The sequence below is a fragment of the Scedosporium apiospermum genome, assembly GCF_000732125.1.
Source record: "Scedosporium apiospermum strain IHEM 14462 chromosome Unknown SEQ_SAPIO_0143, whole genome shotgun sequence".
Taxonomy (NCBI): domain Eukaryota; kingdom Fungi; phylum Ascomycota; class Sordariomycetes; order Microascales; family Microascaceae; genus Scedosporium; species Scedosporium apiospermum.
In genome coordinates, this window is record NW_015971844.1 from 1429601 (window position 1) to 1445538 (window position 15938).

Below are 15938 nucleotides of genomic sequence, written 5' to 3' on the forward strand. Positions count from 1 at the left end.
ATCATCTCCTGGGCCCAATTCGCTTCCGACAGCCATGGCCTCCCAAGTCCTCCTCCAAACAAAGCTCTTCAGGCCAGGTCCTGCCCAGCTGTCTGGCTTCATCCGCCGCTACTCGGCTCCCGTCGCCAACGCCATCCCCGCGGCTAAGAAGAAGTACGTGCCCACCTGCGGCACCTACCCCCAGGGCTTCGACGCCTCCGGTATCATTGTGGGCGTGAAGCCCGGAAACACCACCAAGCCCGACGTTGCTCTCATCTCGTCGCACCTTCCCTGCTCCGCTGCGGCAGTCTTCACCAAGAACAAGTTCCAGGCCGCGCCGGTTACTTTTAGCAGGGACCTGCTCAAGAAGAAGTCCAATGCAGGCATTCGCAGCGTGTTGATCAATTCGGGGTGCGCCAATGCCGTGACTGGAAAGGGTGGGCTTGAGGATGCCAAGCTGATGGCTGGCGCGGCGGACAAGAGCTTGGGGAGCCATGAGGCTACTGTGGTTATGAGTACCGGTGTCATTGGTCAGAGGTGAGGAAAATGATTCCCCCCAAACCCTCGCGATTGTGCTCTTAAGCATTCATATCGGCTAATACTCTTTTATTCTTCGTTACATACAGGCTTCCTATCCAAAAGATTGTAGACAACGTCCCGACGGCCTTCGAGCGCCTCGGCTCCTCCCACGACCACTGGCTCACCTGCGCCCGAGCCATCTGCACCACCGACACCTTCCCCAAGCTCCGCTCCCGCACCTTCACCCTCCCCTCCTCGGGCCCTTCCATCGAGTACCGCATCGCCGGCATGACCAAGGGCGCTGGCATGATCCACCCCAATATGGCGACCCTCCTCGGCGTCATCGCCACCGACGCCCCCGTCGCCCCCGAGCTCATGGCCCCTCTTCTCAAGCACGCCGTCGACCGCTCCTTCAACAGCCTCACCATCGACGGCGACACCTCCACTAACGACACCGTCGCCTTCCTGGCTAACGGCGCCGCCGGCGGCTCCGACATCGCCGAGGCCGACTCACCTGACTACATCGCTCTCCGCGACGTCCTCACCGACTTCGCCATCGACCTCGCCCAGCTCGTCGTGCGCGACGGTGAGGGCGCCACCAAGTTCGTCACTATCCGCGTCGCCGAGGCCGCCTCCGAGGACGCCGCGCGACGCATCGCGAGCACCATCGCCCGCTCGCCCCTCGTCAAGACCGCCCTCTACGGAAAGGACGCTAACTGGGGTCGCATCCTCTGTGCTACGGGCTACTCCCTCATCTCCGAACCCGGCCACGACGTCACCCCCGTCCCCGAGATCGTGCCCGAGACTACTAACGTCTCGTTCATCCCCACCGATGGCTCGGCTGAATTGAAGTTGCTCGTTGATGGCGAGCCCGAGGACGTTGACGAGGCGAGGGCGGCGGAGATTTTGGAGATGGAGGATTTGGAGATCTTGGTTAGGTTGGGAACGGGTAAGGAGGAGGCGAGGTACTGGACTTGCGATTACAGTCACGAGTACATTACGATTAATGGCGATTACCGCACGTAGAAGGGAGGGAAGAGCAAGAAGCCGGGGTCTTTTTCTATTTCTTTATTCATCTTTTATGTTTTATTACAAGTTTTTGGGAGTTATAGAATAATACAGGGGTTGCTTTCCATTCAGCTGTCCAAGTTGGGTATAAGTAGTAGAATAAGCGATTCAATTCACACGTTTACAAGTGCTTGATTTGCCCTAGTGGTCGGACTGTTTTAATAAAAACGGAACTCCATTGGCCCTGGCCAGGCAATGGGTTCGAATCCTAGAACGACCCGGAAAAGCCAGGACGCTGGCTGTACCAACACTAGAGAGAGTACGGTACGCATAAGATGTGAGAGCCCAAGAGAAGACCTGAGAGAGGACTGAGAGGCGTGAGAGGCATGAGAAAAGCCTATGTCGTTTCCTGGGAGAGAACCAGATGAGAATAGGAATGCCGGAGCCCAGTCATGGTCAGTGGCGAAGCACGAGTGGGTGCGGAATAGGTTTAGAACAGGATCAGTTGAGGGGATCAAGTACTACTTTTTTGGCTTTTTACCCTTGTGTGAAACATTGAGCCTTCTTGAAAATGGCCGACTTCTAAGTTTTGTTGTGATGGGATATTCTCACATGGTGATTTGGGGAAGCTTAGGGGAGAGACGCAAGGTCGAGATTTACATTGAAACAAAAGCTGGTGGCGTTGTGGAAACTAATTACCAAAACTACGCAGCTACGATCGAGGGTGTAAAACTCTCCAATTTTACAAAGCTCGCTGGAGGAGATAAGCACTCACCAAGGATCAAATGGAAAGAAACCTGTTCCTGTGAGCAAGAATATGCGAGGGAGACTTAGCTTCATCAGGCCGAGAAAGTACGACATCCACGTAAAAGGATGACGAGTAAATGTTTGAGCCAAACTAAGAGGTGCAAAAATAACGAAGGGCTCGAATTTAGCATTATTGCTTGATAAAAGTAACACGAGACTTGAGTACGAAGTTTGAAGGAAGACATACCATAAGTGATCTAGCCCCGAAGAAGAAAAAGAGAAACCCGAAAACAACTGTCGCTTCCATCGCCAGAAAAACTCTCCATTTTCACCTCGACGGGCTGAGAGGTCTGTTGAACCCCTTAGGACGGTTCATGTATTGCCTATACTTGGTCGTCTTCTCCTTGCTGACCGCGCCGACATCATTCCCCGCCACCTTCTTATTCTTCGTCGTGCCGAAGCCGCCAAAACCCATGAGAGCCTGCATATCAGCGAATCCCTCGTCCTCGACAACGACGTCGAGATCCTCTTCCTCCTCTCCCTCTTCCTCGACGTCCATGGAGGTGTCGTCACGCTCCCGGGAGCGACCGCGACTGCGCCGGCCGCGTGAGTCGGTCCTCTCGCTCTCGGGGCGAGGGGAATCGGTGTCTCGGCCGCCGACGCGGAAGGACATGGCGTGTTTGGATCGCTCGCTCTTGTTGCGCGTGGGGAGGGTCTCGAGCGGGAAGTCTTGGCGGTCGTCGTCGGCGTCTTCGTTGTGCTGGCGGGGAGGGGGGCTGGGAGATCGTCTGGGGGAGGCGGAGCGGCGACGGTGCTTGTCTTGCTGCTTGTCTGATGGTGGTGTGTTAGAATCCTTGGGGATGAGGAATGATACGAGCATCTCGCGCATACCTCTGTCACCATCCCGATCTCGGCGTCTTAGTTCCAGACCCTCATCCTCGCGTTGCTCTTCTTCTTCTTCTTCTTTTTCCTCAACCGCTCTTCGCCTGTCCCTCTCTCGGTCGACTTCTCTGCGATCTCGCTTGCCACCACGCCTATCGTCCCTTCCTCGATCTGGCTGTCGCTCTCGTTCCCTCGACCTCTGTCTCTCCCCGTGACGTCCGCCTCTATCGTGACGATCTCGCGACCGCGATCTGTACCTCCTCCTATCTCGCTGGCCCTTCTCTCGATCATCCCTGTCGTCGTGGCCGCGTCCACGGTAATCCCGCGCGCCTCTGTCTCGGTTTCGATCTCGATCGCGATCGCGATCACGGTCTTGGTCGCGGGCTTGACCACGATCACCTTGGCGTACGTTTCTGTCGGATTCGTCCCACATTTGGTGGCTATCTGGACGCCGGGGACGCCTCGAGTACGGCTCCGACATGGTTGTGATTTATCAGGAATCTTTGTTTTCTCCTTTAGTAAAATAGCTTTAGACGAAGGTTCCCGGTTACGAGGTCTTAGTAGAAGAGAGGATTGGTAGTTGTCGTGGAAGTGGTGGAAGCGGTGAGGAGTGGGCTGAGGACGATGGAAAGAGGTGGAGGGTGGGCAGTAAACAGGAAGGCGTCGCCAGGCTGTGAGGTTGAGAAATTTGGGTGGTCGCGTTGATGCTGGCTGCGCCACGCGTGGTGGGGGACAATGTGGCGGAAGCTCCCACCACGAACCAAACCAAGAGGGAAGGTCCCCCCCATCACATTGGAGCTCGGTGACAAGACGATCATGAAGGGTTGGTTATACAAAGTAGTTTGAATTCTAAGATCGAGACGTTATCATAAATCGATATTTATCTGTCTTACTCTGGTCCCATTCCGCACCCTCGGCGAGAAATAGGAGGCGGGACAGCTCGAATCGCACGGGCATCAAGATCAACGATCAATCTCACCTTCTCTCTAATCGCGCCATGCATCTCAGATCCAAACCAACATTTTCATCAAGTCGACATCATATCTCATCTTCCTCATCATCAAAATCGTCTTCCCTCCCCATTTCGTATAGAATCCTCCCACCCTCCCCTCCGCCAATCTCCGTCTGCGCATCAAAATAAGGCAGCACGATCCCCTCACGATCCTTTCTCTGCTTCTCCGTAAGCCCCAGATTGAATGTGCTCTCTGGTCCATCCCCTTCCGTCTCTTGCCCCTCACTGCCTGCTTCGTCTTCGGGAGGCTTAAAGGCAGGATGGCTCTCCTGCAAACAGAAACTCGACAGCGCCCCCTTTCTCCTCTCCACATCCGGAGGAATCATGAGGACGAACTTGCCCGTCACAGCGCGGCCGCTACGCCTCCTGATCTCCATGTCCACGACGAGGCCACGGCCTTGCTTCGGTGTTCTCTTCTCCTGTAGTCCGATGAGGACACCATCGCGGCCCTCGTTGAGACCGAACTCTGGTTCTGGCACGCTGCGGTTTCGGGCCTTTTGGCGCTCGATCTCATGGTCCAAACTGGAAAGAGATAGGATGGCGGTTGCGAGGTGAGTAATGACAGTGAATGGGTGGGGCGCGTATTCGCTGTAGGTTTTGGGAAGGACGCAGGGGACGTCAGTGTGGTAGATGGCGATGAGGGAGACGGTGGGGGTGATGATATTTGAGAGGAATGCGGTGAGTTGTTCTGAGTGTGTGGAGATGAAAGGGTTTAGAGAGTCGAGGATGACAATAGCCCCTGTATATCTTGTAAGAATAAAAGGACACAAAGGACTGGGGATGGGGAGTGTGCACTCACTCTGAGGCCGTGTGCCTTGTTTTGCGGCCCCCGAGTCAACAGCAGGATAGTGCTTCAAGAGCTCTGTCCTCACGGCAGCTGGGGTCTTGCCCCTAGCACTCAGATATACATCCGCATGCGGATTCCTCTTGAGAGTAGAAAAACCGAGATAGATGACCTTGGCTTTGGCCGCTTTCTATACAAAAATTTGTCCGTCAGCACTTTTAAGCCTCTCTGAGATGCAGGAGAAGGACGACAGGAGGGGCGCCGATAGCCCCGCCTCGAAAAGGCCCAAACGTCAACTCAACCCACCTTTGCCCGAAGCGCAAACTCGGTTACGAGAGGTCCAGCAGGCTGTTCGAGACTATCGAGTACGAGAGTAAGGGGGCTGGCACCATCGCGCTGGTTTAAAAGTTTCTGGAAGAGCAGCAGTTGGCGCTGTCGCAAGTGGTCGGTGGCTGAAGGCGCCATATCAAACTGTTCGCCCCAGACGGCGTCGTATGATAAATAGACTATGGAATGAGAGTTCGATTTATGAGAAGGAGAAATGGACGAGATTGGATCCGAATATTGATGATCGAGTTTGTTTCTCGAATGTTGAAAGATGGAGGATTGATTTTTTTTAGTGTTTAGTGTTGAATGAGAATGAGAGCTGCTCTCAGTTAATCCATGTGAGTAATTCGGCTTTATTCGGTGTGCAGCGACCTCACACTGATCAATCACTGAGAGCAATTGACCTCTTTCATCACCTCCCAACAACACAAACTCGAGCCTCTTGTAGTGATAGCTTCACTCCAAACCCTGGGGAAGCACAATGAATGAATGAAAAAAATGCCTCCGTTCTACACACAGGCATGTCTCTTCGGCTTGCAAGCCTGGACTTCAGACCCCTTATAGACACAACAGCACAGCATGCCATTTGATCCTTTCTCTCCTCATCTTTACATTCGCCATCACCAAATCCTCAATCATCACAGCTTGATATTTGTCTTTCCGGAAAATTATTTTATCTACCACCCTCTGAGTTACACCACTGACATCTTAATCTTTAATACATAACCCATATCTCTCGAAACTCTCAGGAATCCCGACCGAGGAAATAAGAAAAAAAGGATGAGGACGAGGCGATCTGCCCGACTCGAGGCTGGCGAGCAGGCTCGCGCCCAAGGAGAATCCCAGAACGAAGGCAACGCCCATACTCAAGCAAGATTTGATCTCCGCGAAGAGCCCCGAAGCCCTCAGATTGTTTTCAAGAAGCGCACCGCTGCCAACCGGTGGGCTGCTTCTAGAGTCCTTACCAGCTCGCGCTCGCCACTTACGAAGTGTGACCTGAGAGTAAGTGGTTCTTGCGACGCCTTTCTCAATGTATATATTCATAAGAACTTAACAACCGCCTGAAATATACAGTCCATCTTACGAAATCCAGCTGCTTGGGAAGTCCTCTCCCCAGAGGAACAAAAGGAAATCATCGCACACTTCCCGGACGACGAGCACATCCTCGACGCAGGTACTGACGAGGCCCGACCCAACATCGAATCTCTTCTCAACGACGACCACTTCCGCTACGACTGCACGCGGTATATCGAGGACCTCTCGCTGGGCAAGCACGACGAACAGTGGCTCGCTGAGGCCTGGGAGGCGAGCGAGCGTAGGAAGGCGGGTGACTACGACGAGTACCTGGCTCGCAAGTTTGAGGACGATTGGGGCCAGGATGGGGAGGAGAAGGAGACCACCCCGACGGATACGAGGGGCAAGCGAGAGGAGGAGCAGAAAGGATGAGAATGGGCGTTGTTTTAATGTTTCTTTCTTTCCTTTTTCTTCTTTTTATTGTTGTTTTGTTTCGCTTTTTCTTTCTTACCTGGAACGAGTTATGATGGTCTGGCGTTTCTAGGATTTCAGGAGGATGCTGCATGTACTTGGGAGCCGCATATGAGGATTGCGTGCCAGGCTATGCCTTGGCTGGTGTGAAGCCTTTGCTGTAAACAAATCAATATTATCCTCTACTGGTATTTCTGTCTGCAGAAGGTTCGATTGCTGTAGAACTTTAGATGGTTGGCCCAGCACTCTCCACACTCAAATAACAGCATTCCCCTTAGCATCAATTCGCAAATCTCCTTCAAACCATCTCAACCCACCCAGTACGGCTGGAAACTCCAATTGTCTCGATCAATTTGGTCCCAACATGTCACTTTCGAAACTGTAAGGCTTCCAACCCCTCACGCGCTCATCTGTTGATTCTGACGTCGTCTTCATACCAGGGAAGAGACTCCCGAGCTCCTCGCGAGGCGCGCGGTGATGAACAGAGAAATACTTGAGACTGTGCAGGCTAAATTAGCTGAAAACCCAAGCTGGGACTTGAATGGTGAGATTCGCGGACTGGCGATGGACGCCTTGAAGAAACACTTTGCCCATCCAACAGCAAAACTCCTCCAAGAACGACGCAAACCCCCGCCGCCCAAGCCGCAGAACTTCACCGCTGTTCTCGTGAGATCGCCCGAGAAAACCGTCATCTTAAACCCTCTCTCCGATGCAGCCAAGACACTTATCTTCGGCGCGATTGGGGAGGAGGATGGAGGCGTCGAAGATGAGGATAGTCTAGATAAAGGCGTCTGTCGGGTGCTAAGGCACGCGGAGGTCATCGCAAAGCTTTCAGGCCGCGGTGGCGTTTTACGCTGCGGCGGCGGGTCTGGCTCTGACATTGCTATCAAGGTCGTCCCTGCTTCGGAGACGACAGCCTTTGAGACCGAGTACTCTGCCTTACTTTATCTTGCTGAGAATGCACCGGACTTTCCGGCACCGAAGCCGCATGGACTCATTGGATTGGGTGACTCCCGGTTGATGCTGATGTCGTACATCCCGTCGACGACTTTGAAAAGCGTATGGCCCACCTTAAGTGACAGTAACAAACTCTCAATCCAGAGACAATTGAACCAAATCTTTATGAGATTGAGAGAGTTCAAGCAAAAAGATAGGCGGCTAGGTGGCCTTGGAGGAGAGGGGGTGAGCGATCATCATGCCTGGGTTGATCACGCAGATACCGAAACCGTTATGACAACGGCCACCGTGTTTAGAGACTTTCAATTTTCCATCAAAGCGCCTTGCGGTCCGGAGTATGCTGCCTTCCTGAAAAGCCTCCTACCACACCCCGACCCTGACGAACCGGCCGTCTTCACTCATGGTGACTTCTTTCCCGGTAACATCATGGTCGACCTAGACCCTACGAAGGCGCAGGAGTACGTGGTTTCTGGAATCGTTGACTGGGAGACAAGTGGCTTCTATCCAGCATGGTTCGAGGCAAGCAAGGTGCTCTACACTTTCAATGAATCCGGTCGGGGTACTATGCAGGACTGGTGGAAGTATGTGCCCAGCTGCATCGCTCCAGCCAGTCGCCCTGTTGAATGGGCTGTCGGGAGGCTATGGGACAAAGCCAACGGGATCGATGCTTAAGCCCCTTTAAATTGAATGACACGGCAGAGGTCGCTCGGTGAGGGCTAGCCGGGTTTGAAGAAGCCGAGGGCATGTTCTCGAGGACATGGCAACCCCCTGAGCTTGCTTACACGAAGTATATCACTGTGAGCGTGGCGTTAAGAGTGAAAATCCTTCTCGTCCTTGGATTCGAACCTTCCGCACCCTCAGCGGCGACAGTATATTGGCCACTCACCCTTTATATTGGCCATTTCCAATTAGACTATGCGATGGACAAAAGAAGAAGTGGCCGGTCGAGCTGCCTACGGATCGCTGCTCCTGGCTGTTTCCCCACCCTCGCTTGCCTGTTCACCGTTAGGAATGCAGTCCTCGGGCGCTTCTATAAAATTAGGATTTGGTCTTTCCTTTCCTTTCTTTCCCTTCTTTTTTTGCTCTTCTTCCGTCGACAGCCAACACTGTTCCGTGCGATTGGATTGCATCCTGGTATAGTAGTGGTGATTGGGTTATATAGGAAGTTGCCTTGAGAGGAGGGCGTAGGAATTAGACCGTCATATGCCAAGTTGGACAACATTGACGGAACTTCAAGCTCAACAGGCGTCACTGTCAGCCTGGTTAGATGTACAATTATGGCTTGTTAGTTTGCCTCCAGCTGGTAAAATTTAGAGTATTGCTGGCAAGGGAGTTAGGGAGCTTGTGTGAGATTTCAGCTCAAATTGGGTACGTATCTTGTGGTGACGTTCAATTAAGTACCTGCATTTGAACACCTCACAATATCGATTGTTCCATGTGGCTTCAACTGCCAACGACCGCACTCTTAACTTCAACTCTGAACAGCAACGAAGCAAACAACCACCACATCTTCCAAGAACGTTTGCCCGAAGCCAGGCTTCAGTATTTCGCGTCAACGAAGCCAGATCTACCAAACTGGCCAACATTCCACGTCACCTATAGAACCCACCTCTGTCTAGGCACACTCGCATCCTAAAAGCTCCGGCCTTGCTCCTGAAATCTGCTCTCCTCGACACGGAGCACTCGCTCGACTGTTCTTCTCCTGACGAACGAGCAAACGAACACCCCGATCCATCTTCTTCTTCTTCAACAGCCACCATGATTCGATCTACCCAAATAGCGCGTCTTGACGGTACTTGCTCCCCACGCCGAGCTCCCATTGCCACAGGGGGGGAACGGAACATGGGCGTAGCTAACACGAGTCGATTACCTAGGCTTGATGCTCTGCGCATCCGTCGATGACGAGCAGGTACTACCACACCTATAGGAAATATATCATCTCAGCATAGAGCCAAGGCCTAACGCGATTTGGAACCACAGTCACAATCCGCCGTCGGCGAAGTCAAGAGTCAAATCCGCCAGGTCCTCCGCAAACTGACCCGCAACTCCGAACCGCAAGCGAGCATCGAATCCGGCCAATTCGTCCTCCAGTCCGTCCTCCCTTCACACACTCTCCCCCAGTCCCAAAGAAGAGACCCGAAGAAGGGGAGTAAATTCCAAAAGCAAGAGCTAACAAGCTTCCAACAGCTACCTAATCGAGAGCGACATCGTCTTCATCTGTATCTGCGAACGCTCCTACCCCCGCAAGCTAGCATTCACCTACCTCGCCGACCTCTCCCGCGAATTCACAACCACCCACCCGCCCGCGCAGATCCACTCCCCCACGCTACGCCCCTACGCCTTCATGGACTTCGACACCTTCATCGCCCGCACGAAAGCCACCTACTCCGACGCCCGCGCCTCGCAGAACCTCGACCGCCTCAACGACGAGCTGCGCGACGTCACGAAGGTCATGACCAAGAACATCGAGGACCTGCTCTACCGCGGCGACAGCCTCGAGCGCATGGGTGAGCTGTCGTCGAGGCTGAGGGACGATAGTAAGAAGTATAGGAAGGCGGCTGTCAAGATTAATTGGGATTTGTTGGTGAAGCAGTATGGGCCTTTTGCGGCGTTGGGGCTCATTATTTTGGTGTTTTTGTGGTGGAGGTTCTTTTGAGCGTGGAAAAGGGGGGGGAGAGTATGCTGGGCTGGGCAAACAATCTTTTTGCCCCTTGTTTTTGTTTTTCTTATTCTTATTTTTTTTTTCTTGTATGGAAAATGGGTTAATGTCAACGGCTTTTGCGTACTGAGCGTGGGGAGATGGAAAAACAAGTCCACGTCTACATAGGGGATATCACCGTGATGGGAGCGTGTCGATGACGGGTGGCGCGAGTCTACTGAACCTGCGAGACTCATGTATATATATATTACACAAGTACACACTAGTAAGCTTATCGAGACTCGATCTTGAAAGCGACCGATTCCGTCTGTCCTGAATTACACGTGGTGCAGTCCACGGGCAAGAAGAAGAAGAGGGAGGAAAAGAGGACATCTTGCCTGTTGTATCTAGAGGGAGAGCAAGCACTCTAGAAACCTTACTTACGCTCCTAGTGTATATCAAGCCCACCTAACGCCGTGACAAAAAAAGCTGCAAAACACCTCATCCCGTCATGATAAATAAAACCCCAAGAAACACCAAGAGACATAGTTTTTGTCGGCCGTGAAAACTCCGTTCCCTGTATCCTACGCCGAGCTGGCCATGCACCCGACTCGCATCCCAATCCGGCCTATGCCAAATAAAGAAGAGAAAGAAAACGACAGAAACAAAAGCAAGCGCATACCAACGCCGGAAGGGAAAAAAGAGAGCAACCCAAGATACCATCATAGTCCGTTACATAATTCTACAGTTGCTTTTCGGCGATGGCAGCGCAGGCAAGGGTATCGTCGGTACAGGGTAAGAGGTGTGCTGCCACTCCATGTGCGCCTGGAAAGCAGCGAGGTTGGCGTAGGATCTCTCGTCGTACCGTATTTGCTCCATCTCGTCATCTCCCTGCGCAAGGACGTACTCGTCATTGCAGACAGGGCATATGATGCGAGACTCCCACTCCCCCGCGTCAGGCGGAAGATGGTTACCGACGGCCAACGGCGCGAAGACGATACTCTTCTCCTCCCTCGTCGTGACAGCAAATCCTGTGGCCTGCCAATGTTCAGCTCCGAGGGTAGGCGGTAACGGCGGCGTCCTGGTACCGGATGCGGTGACCGTCTCGTCGACGGTGCGTATGGACGGCATGCTCTCGAGATCCTCCCACACCATGTATCCGTCGCAAAAGTCGCACACGAAGGCGATGTCCTGTTCGCCGAAACGCTCAAACTTGCCGACGCTATTACACGTCATCAGCTCCTCGAGCTGACGCCGCTTGTACTCCTCCAGCTGGTTGCAGGGTTGGTTCGCCCAGGCGCGCTGTTTTCGGTATACGAGGAATGCGCCGAGACATCGGGGCTCGGATTCCTGTTCGAGGGCGAATATCCTCCCGACGGCTTTGCACTGAGCTCGGTGTAATTCTCTCCGTAAAAGTTTCGTGTCATTCAGCCATAGGGGATTTATTGGACCGCCTGCATTCCCCCAGTCTCGGAAGCTTTGAATGTGTGTCTCGAATTTCGCGCGCAAAGCTCTCAGTTCGTCGAGTGATTCGCCTAGGAAGAAGGAAAAATCCAGTAATGTCAGCGATTGTGTTGTGTGTGCTCGGGAGAGGCCATATTACACGGCGACTTCGATAGTTAGAGGAACAGGGACTAGACATACGTTTACGATCGTTCTGATAGTACAGCTGGCCTTTCACCAATGGCGATAGCTCTTGAAAGTCCTTCTTCGCTTCGTCGAGGGCGTCCTCGAAGGCGCGCACCTGCTCGTGTTCGTCGGGGCCCCACAGGTGGGTATCAGTCTGGGCCAGGATTTGGAGACCTTCAGTGAGTAGATTCGCAATGGCAGCCAGCAGAGTCCCGACAGTGTCGAGGCTCATGATTTGGTCGGATGCGGGTTTTTGGGCGAATGGCGAGGTTTCGTGGGCATCGAAACCGCCCAGGTCGACGTTCGCTGTCGGAGTTGGAATGGGAGAGGGAGGAAGCAGGGTTCGAAGGATTCGAGGTTGGAGAGAAGGTGGGTGTGGCGGCGAGGGGCGTCGTCACTTATGATAGATACCAAGCCTCTCGAGTCAAGGATGGACTCAACTCTTACAGTGTCCATCAATCAAACGTTGCTGAGGGAGCACAGGTCTGGTGGTCCTTCAGGCCTCCAGCTGAGGGTCTGAGACTATGCCGATAGTGGTATTAAGCGCTAAAGAAGGACACGGGTCGTTCGGGGTTAGGCGGGTCGTAGGTGGTATTACAGTGGGGCATGGATAACGATGACGAGGACGAAGGTCATTCGGGCCTGGTGGGTAAGGAGGAAGCCGAACCTTGACGAATTTAGGATGGGAGTTGTTTCGTATTAGTATGGCCCTATTCAGCAGTTGAGAGCGAGCCATCAATGGTTGAAGAAATTGTCTCGTCAGATTGCCTTAACGCTGGAGACATTCCTCGGATGTTGCAAAGGGAATGTCCTTTGCTGTCGCTCCCTACCTTCGTACTTCGTACATTGTTGCCCGAAGACATTGATGGTCTGTGCAGGTTAATCGGGGTAGCAAATGTGTGCTCGGCGGTGTACTTCGTAGTATGATGTACTTTGTCAATACTTCATCGCCAGAGCTATCCTGGGGGTCAGTGTTCACGAGGGAGGGACTGACTGTCAAGTGTCAAGTGTCAAGTGTCTAACTCGCGATCCACTTCCTGGGGCCATACTGCCAGAGAGGATACACATAAGCTCAAAGGGAGAGAGACAAGTAAAATGAAGCTCGTTTGCTCTTATCTTCATGGCGGCGGTGGTGACGCATGAGGGAGCTGCTTCCGCCAGGTTAATGTCTTCGTGCTCAGAGCCCACGTGAAAGACCCAGGCCTCGAGTCCCGAGTCCCGGTCGGAGACTTGGAGGCCGCCACACTCCCGCCAGCGGTAGTGGATCGTAAACTACGTGGTATGTTGGAGGCGGAGGGGCGGCGAATAGCCCGATAGGCTAGGTTACAGGGGAACCTAGATTAGGATCTGGAATGCGGTTGACTGGTGGTGGTGGTGGTGCGAATGTACAATACTTCGGAAGGGCCGCCCTTGTTTCGCAGTTGAAAATGACTCGCGTATTGTTTCCTTTGATCGTCGATACGGAGGCTTGGCAGTACCCTGTCCAGACCTTGTAGGGCCAGATTAAGATCAGGGGCGCACAGCACAGATAGCGGGGATAAGAGCACAAGGTTGTGCGGACGGCAAGTCTCGACACGCAGACCACTTTCAAAATAGTGTAGTTACTTCGTACCTGTGTACGCTCTGCTATGTAAAGTTGCTCTCATCGCCTGCACGAAGTTCGAGTCTGACAACGCTGCGGAATGAAGTTGAGACATTGATCCTGATAATCTAGATGCTGACGGGGCAATATCTGTTGCGTATACGCACCAAATCAGGTCCATTGATCCAACTGATCGAATTACCAAAAAACAATCTCGAAGACTCCGGTCCTCGTTCAAGGTATGCAGCATAACTAATCTACAATGGCTGTCACAGCTGGCAATCGATTGATCAAGCTAGTGGGGCTCCAACACAGTCAGCACTATCAGCACGACGAAGTCCACGACCTCTGTACTTCTGTACCTCATTCCGAAGTACTTTCAATTGATACACTGTATGTACGAAGTATGTGTGATTGCTTCGTACCTCGTCTAACCAGGTTCTGTTCGGTGGCATCACAATGCAGTGACGAGACTTGGAAGTGGAAAAACTACCCTGCATGATGACGATAAAAGATTATGGATGTTTCGAAAGCTTCAATTTTAAAACTGACAATTCGAAGTTGTTTCCGCATTCCGCACACAGCAGTCCGGGGTGTTTCAATTGTACATTGTACAGTCTGGGACCAAGTAATACGTCACGACTCACAACGCGGGAAGTGAACAATTGATACTTCAATTATTCTCCAAGCCTAGAAACAAGCCCCACATCTCTTGCGAGCTCTTCGCACTTCATCGTTTCGAGCCTCAAGCTCGAACGAGACTGTTTTCCCCGAGCCCAAGGACTTGTCTGATACCAACCCCGGGGGCTTAAGCCTGAGAGCCTCACACAGACGAAATGAGGTTCAACGCCCAGCTGAAGAATATAAGCACATTCCAAAGTATGTAAACCGCCACACCCCCCAAGCAACTTGTGAAACTAATACACCTCGTGCACACCCCCAGAGCTCACGGCAGCTCTATCATCCCTCGAAAAGATCGCCTGGGTGCGCCTCGACAACAATGTCGCCCGCTTCACCGCCATCCCCGACGTTGGCTCCCACGTCTGGGCCAGCTTCAACATGGACGTCATCTTCGACGAGTTCACCATCTCCTCCAAAGAGGTCGACAACATCATCGACCTCGAGATCCCCCTAACGCCTCTGCAGCGAGCTCTCAAGTCCGCCCTCAACTCCGTCTCCGCCAGCATGAAGCTCGCCAAGCGCCGCACCGATGGAGTTCCCATCCTCGCCATGACCATCACCACCCTGACCAATTCGGCGGCGCACGGCGGTATGGCTCCTCCGCCTAGGCCGACTACTAACTTTGGTGTCGACGATGACGATGATGACGGCGGCACATCCACCTTCCCCGTCGAGAACCTAGAGACCTCTCTGAGACGCGAGCGCGAGAAGATCATCACCCACGAGATCCCCGTCCGCGTCCTCTACCCGGAGTCAGTCGAGAGCATCATGCAGCCCAAGACCCGTGACCCAGACGTCAACATCACCTTCCCCCCCTTACTCCAACTCAAAGCCATAGCCGACCGCTTCACCCGCCTCACGGCCGCCTCCTCCTCCTCGTCCCGCTCCAGCGCGAAGCTCGAGCTCAGTGCAAACATGTTCGGGAGCCTGCGCCTGCGCGTGCAGACCGACGGTGGCTCCGTCTGCAGTGAGTGGTCCGGCCTCGTGACGCCCGAACTTAACCAAGAGCAGATGAGCATGCCTATCGAGGAGCACCCAAGCACGAGGTTTCGCGAGGCTGGGCCCGATCGCTGGGCGACCGTGCGCGTTGACGGGAAGGATCTGAGTAGGGTGTTGAGTGTTGGGAGGCTCGAGGGGAAGGTGATTGGGAGCTTTATAGACGATCATGCTTTGATTCTGTATTGCTACATCTCGCATTTTGATGAGCATACGATGGCTGAGGAGTCGGTCATGACGGTGAGTGGCTCGCTCCCCTGGACTAACATGCTGAATGAGGTTGTGTTTACTAACTCTCCGTTTGTAGTATTACGTTCAATCGTATGCGCAATGATAGAAAGGAGATCCAGCCAGCGCTGAGGATGTTATGGAATGTGGCATATTCCTTCGGTTTTCATTTCAAAGGAAACGAAGAGGAAAAACTAAAAGTGAGAAGACTAGCTGGGCATATGTTTAGGAAGGCGTTTAGAGGACAATTATTGATACCCTGTTTTCTGAAATGAACAAAAGTAGTCCCCTTTCGTAAAAGCTGTCATGACACAATCCCTTCCGTCTACATACCTCCATGGAGGGAAACGGACTGTTAAATCACCGTCGAAGCCAGTCGATCTAGTTTGCTCCTCCTCGTTTCAACAGAGGATGGTGGACAGACCAGATCATATTCGAAATCCCGCTTTCTTTAATTTAGGTTTCGCTTCTACTAATAATGCAC

The 15938-nt window shown here is 53.0% G+C and overlaps 7 protein-coding genes and 1 pseudogene across 7 annotated transcripts; 5 read left to right on the forward strand and 3 right to left on the reverse strand.

Moving 5' to 3' along the window:
- Nucleotides 1–34: 34 nt before the first annotated feature.
- SAPIO_CDS9692 (Arginine biosynthesis bifunctional protein ArgJ, mitochondrial) lies at nt 35–1524 on the forward strand (the record flags this gene model as incomplete). Its single annotated transcript, XM_016791024.1, has 2 exons — nt 35–516; nt 606–1524. 2 exons carry the CDS (start codon nt 35–37, stop codon nt 1522–1524), a joined length of 1401 nt encoding a protein of 466 aa, XP_016639534.1.
- A 1057-nt stretch (nt 1525–2581) lies between these two features.
- On the reverse strand, nt 2582–3616 carry SAPIO_CDS9693 (annotated as a pseudogene; the record flags this gene model as incomplete).
- Nucleotides 3617–4173: 557 nt separating this feature from the next.
- Nucleotides 4174–5396, reverse strand: SAPIO_CDS9694 (Uncharacterized protein; the record flags this gene model as incomplete). The annotated part of the gene is made up of 3 exons (XM_016791025.1): nt 4174–4886; nt 4947–5121; nt 5238–5396. The coding sequence occupies 3 exons, from the start codon at nt 5394–5396 to the stop codon at nt 4174–4176; spliced, it is 1047 nt and encodes a 348-aa protein (XP_016639535.1).
- Nucleotides 5397–6038: 642 nt separating this feature from the next.
- Nucleotides 6039–6704, forward strand: SAPIO_CDS9695 (uncharacterized protein; the record flags this gene model as incomplete). The annotated part of the gene is made up of 2 exons (XM_016791026.1): nt 6039–6260; nt 6333–6704. The coding sequence occupies 2 exons, from the start codon at nt 6039–6041 to the stop codon at nt 6702–6704; spliced, it is 594 nt and encodes a 197-aa protein (XP_016639536.1).
- A 403-nt stretch (nt 6705–7107) lies between these two features.
- SAPIO_CDS9696 (uncharacterized protein) lies at nt 7108–8372 on the forward strand (the record flags this gene model as incomplete). The annotated part of the gene is made up of 2 exons (XM_016791027.1): nt 7108–7124; nt 7184–8372. The coding sequence occupies 2 exons, from the start codon at nt 7108–7110 to the stop codon at nt 8370–8372; spliced, it is 1206 nt and encodes a 401-aa protein (XP_016639537.1).
- A 1086-nt stretch (nt 8373–9458) lies between these two features.
- On the forward strand, nt 9459–10356 carry SAPIO_CDS9697 (uncharacterized protein; the record flags this gene model as incomplete). The annotated part of the gene is made up of 4 exons (XM_016791028.1): nt 9459–9492; nt 9575–9609; nt 9681–9790; nt 9888–10356. 4 exons carry the CDS (start codon nt 9459–9461, stop codon nt 10354–10356), a joined length of 648 nt encoding a protein of 215 aa, XP_016639538.1.
- Nucleotides 10357–11070: 714 nt separating this feature from the next.
- Nucleotides 11071–12199, reverse strand: SAPIO_CDS9698 (uncharacterized protein; the record flags this gene model as incomplete). Its single annotated transcript, XM_016791029.1, has 2 exons — nt 11071–11873; nt 11983–12199. 2 exons carry the CDS (start codon nt 12197–12199, stop codon nt 11071–11073), a joined length of 1020 nt encoding a protein of 339 aa, XP_016639539.1.
- Nucleotides 12200–14385: 2186 nt separating this feature from the next.
- Nucleotides 14386–15560, forward strand: SAPIO_CDS9699 (Hus1-like protein; the record flags this gene model as incomplete). Its single annotated transcript, XM_016791030.1, has 3 exons — nt 14386–14428; nt 14493–15466; nt 15534–15560. 3 exons carry the CDS (start codon nt 14386–14388, stop codon nt 15558–15560), a joined length of 1044 nt encoding a protein of 347 aa, XP_016639540.1.
- Nucleotides 15561–15938: the final 378 nt, after the last annotated feature.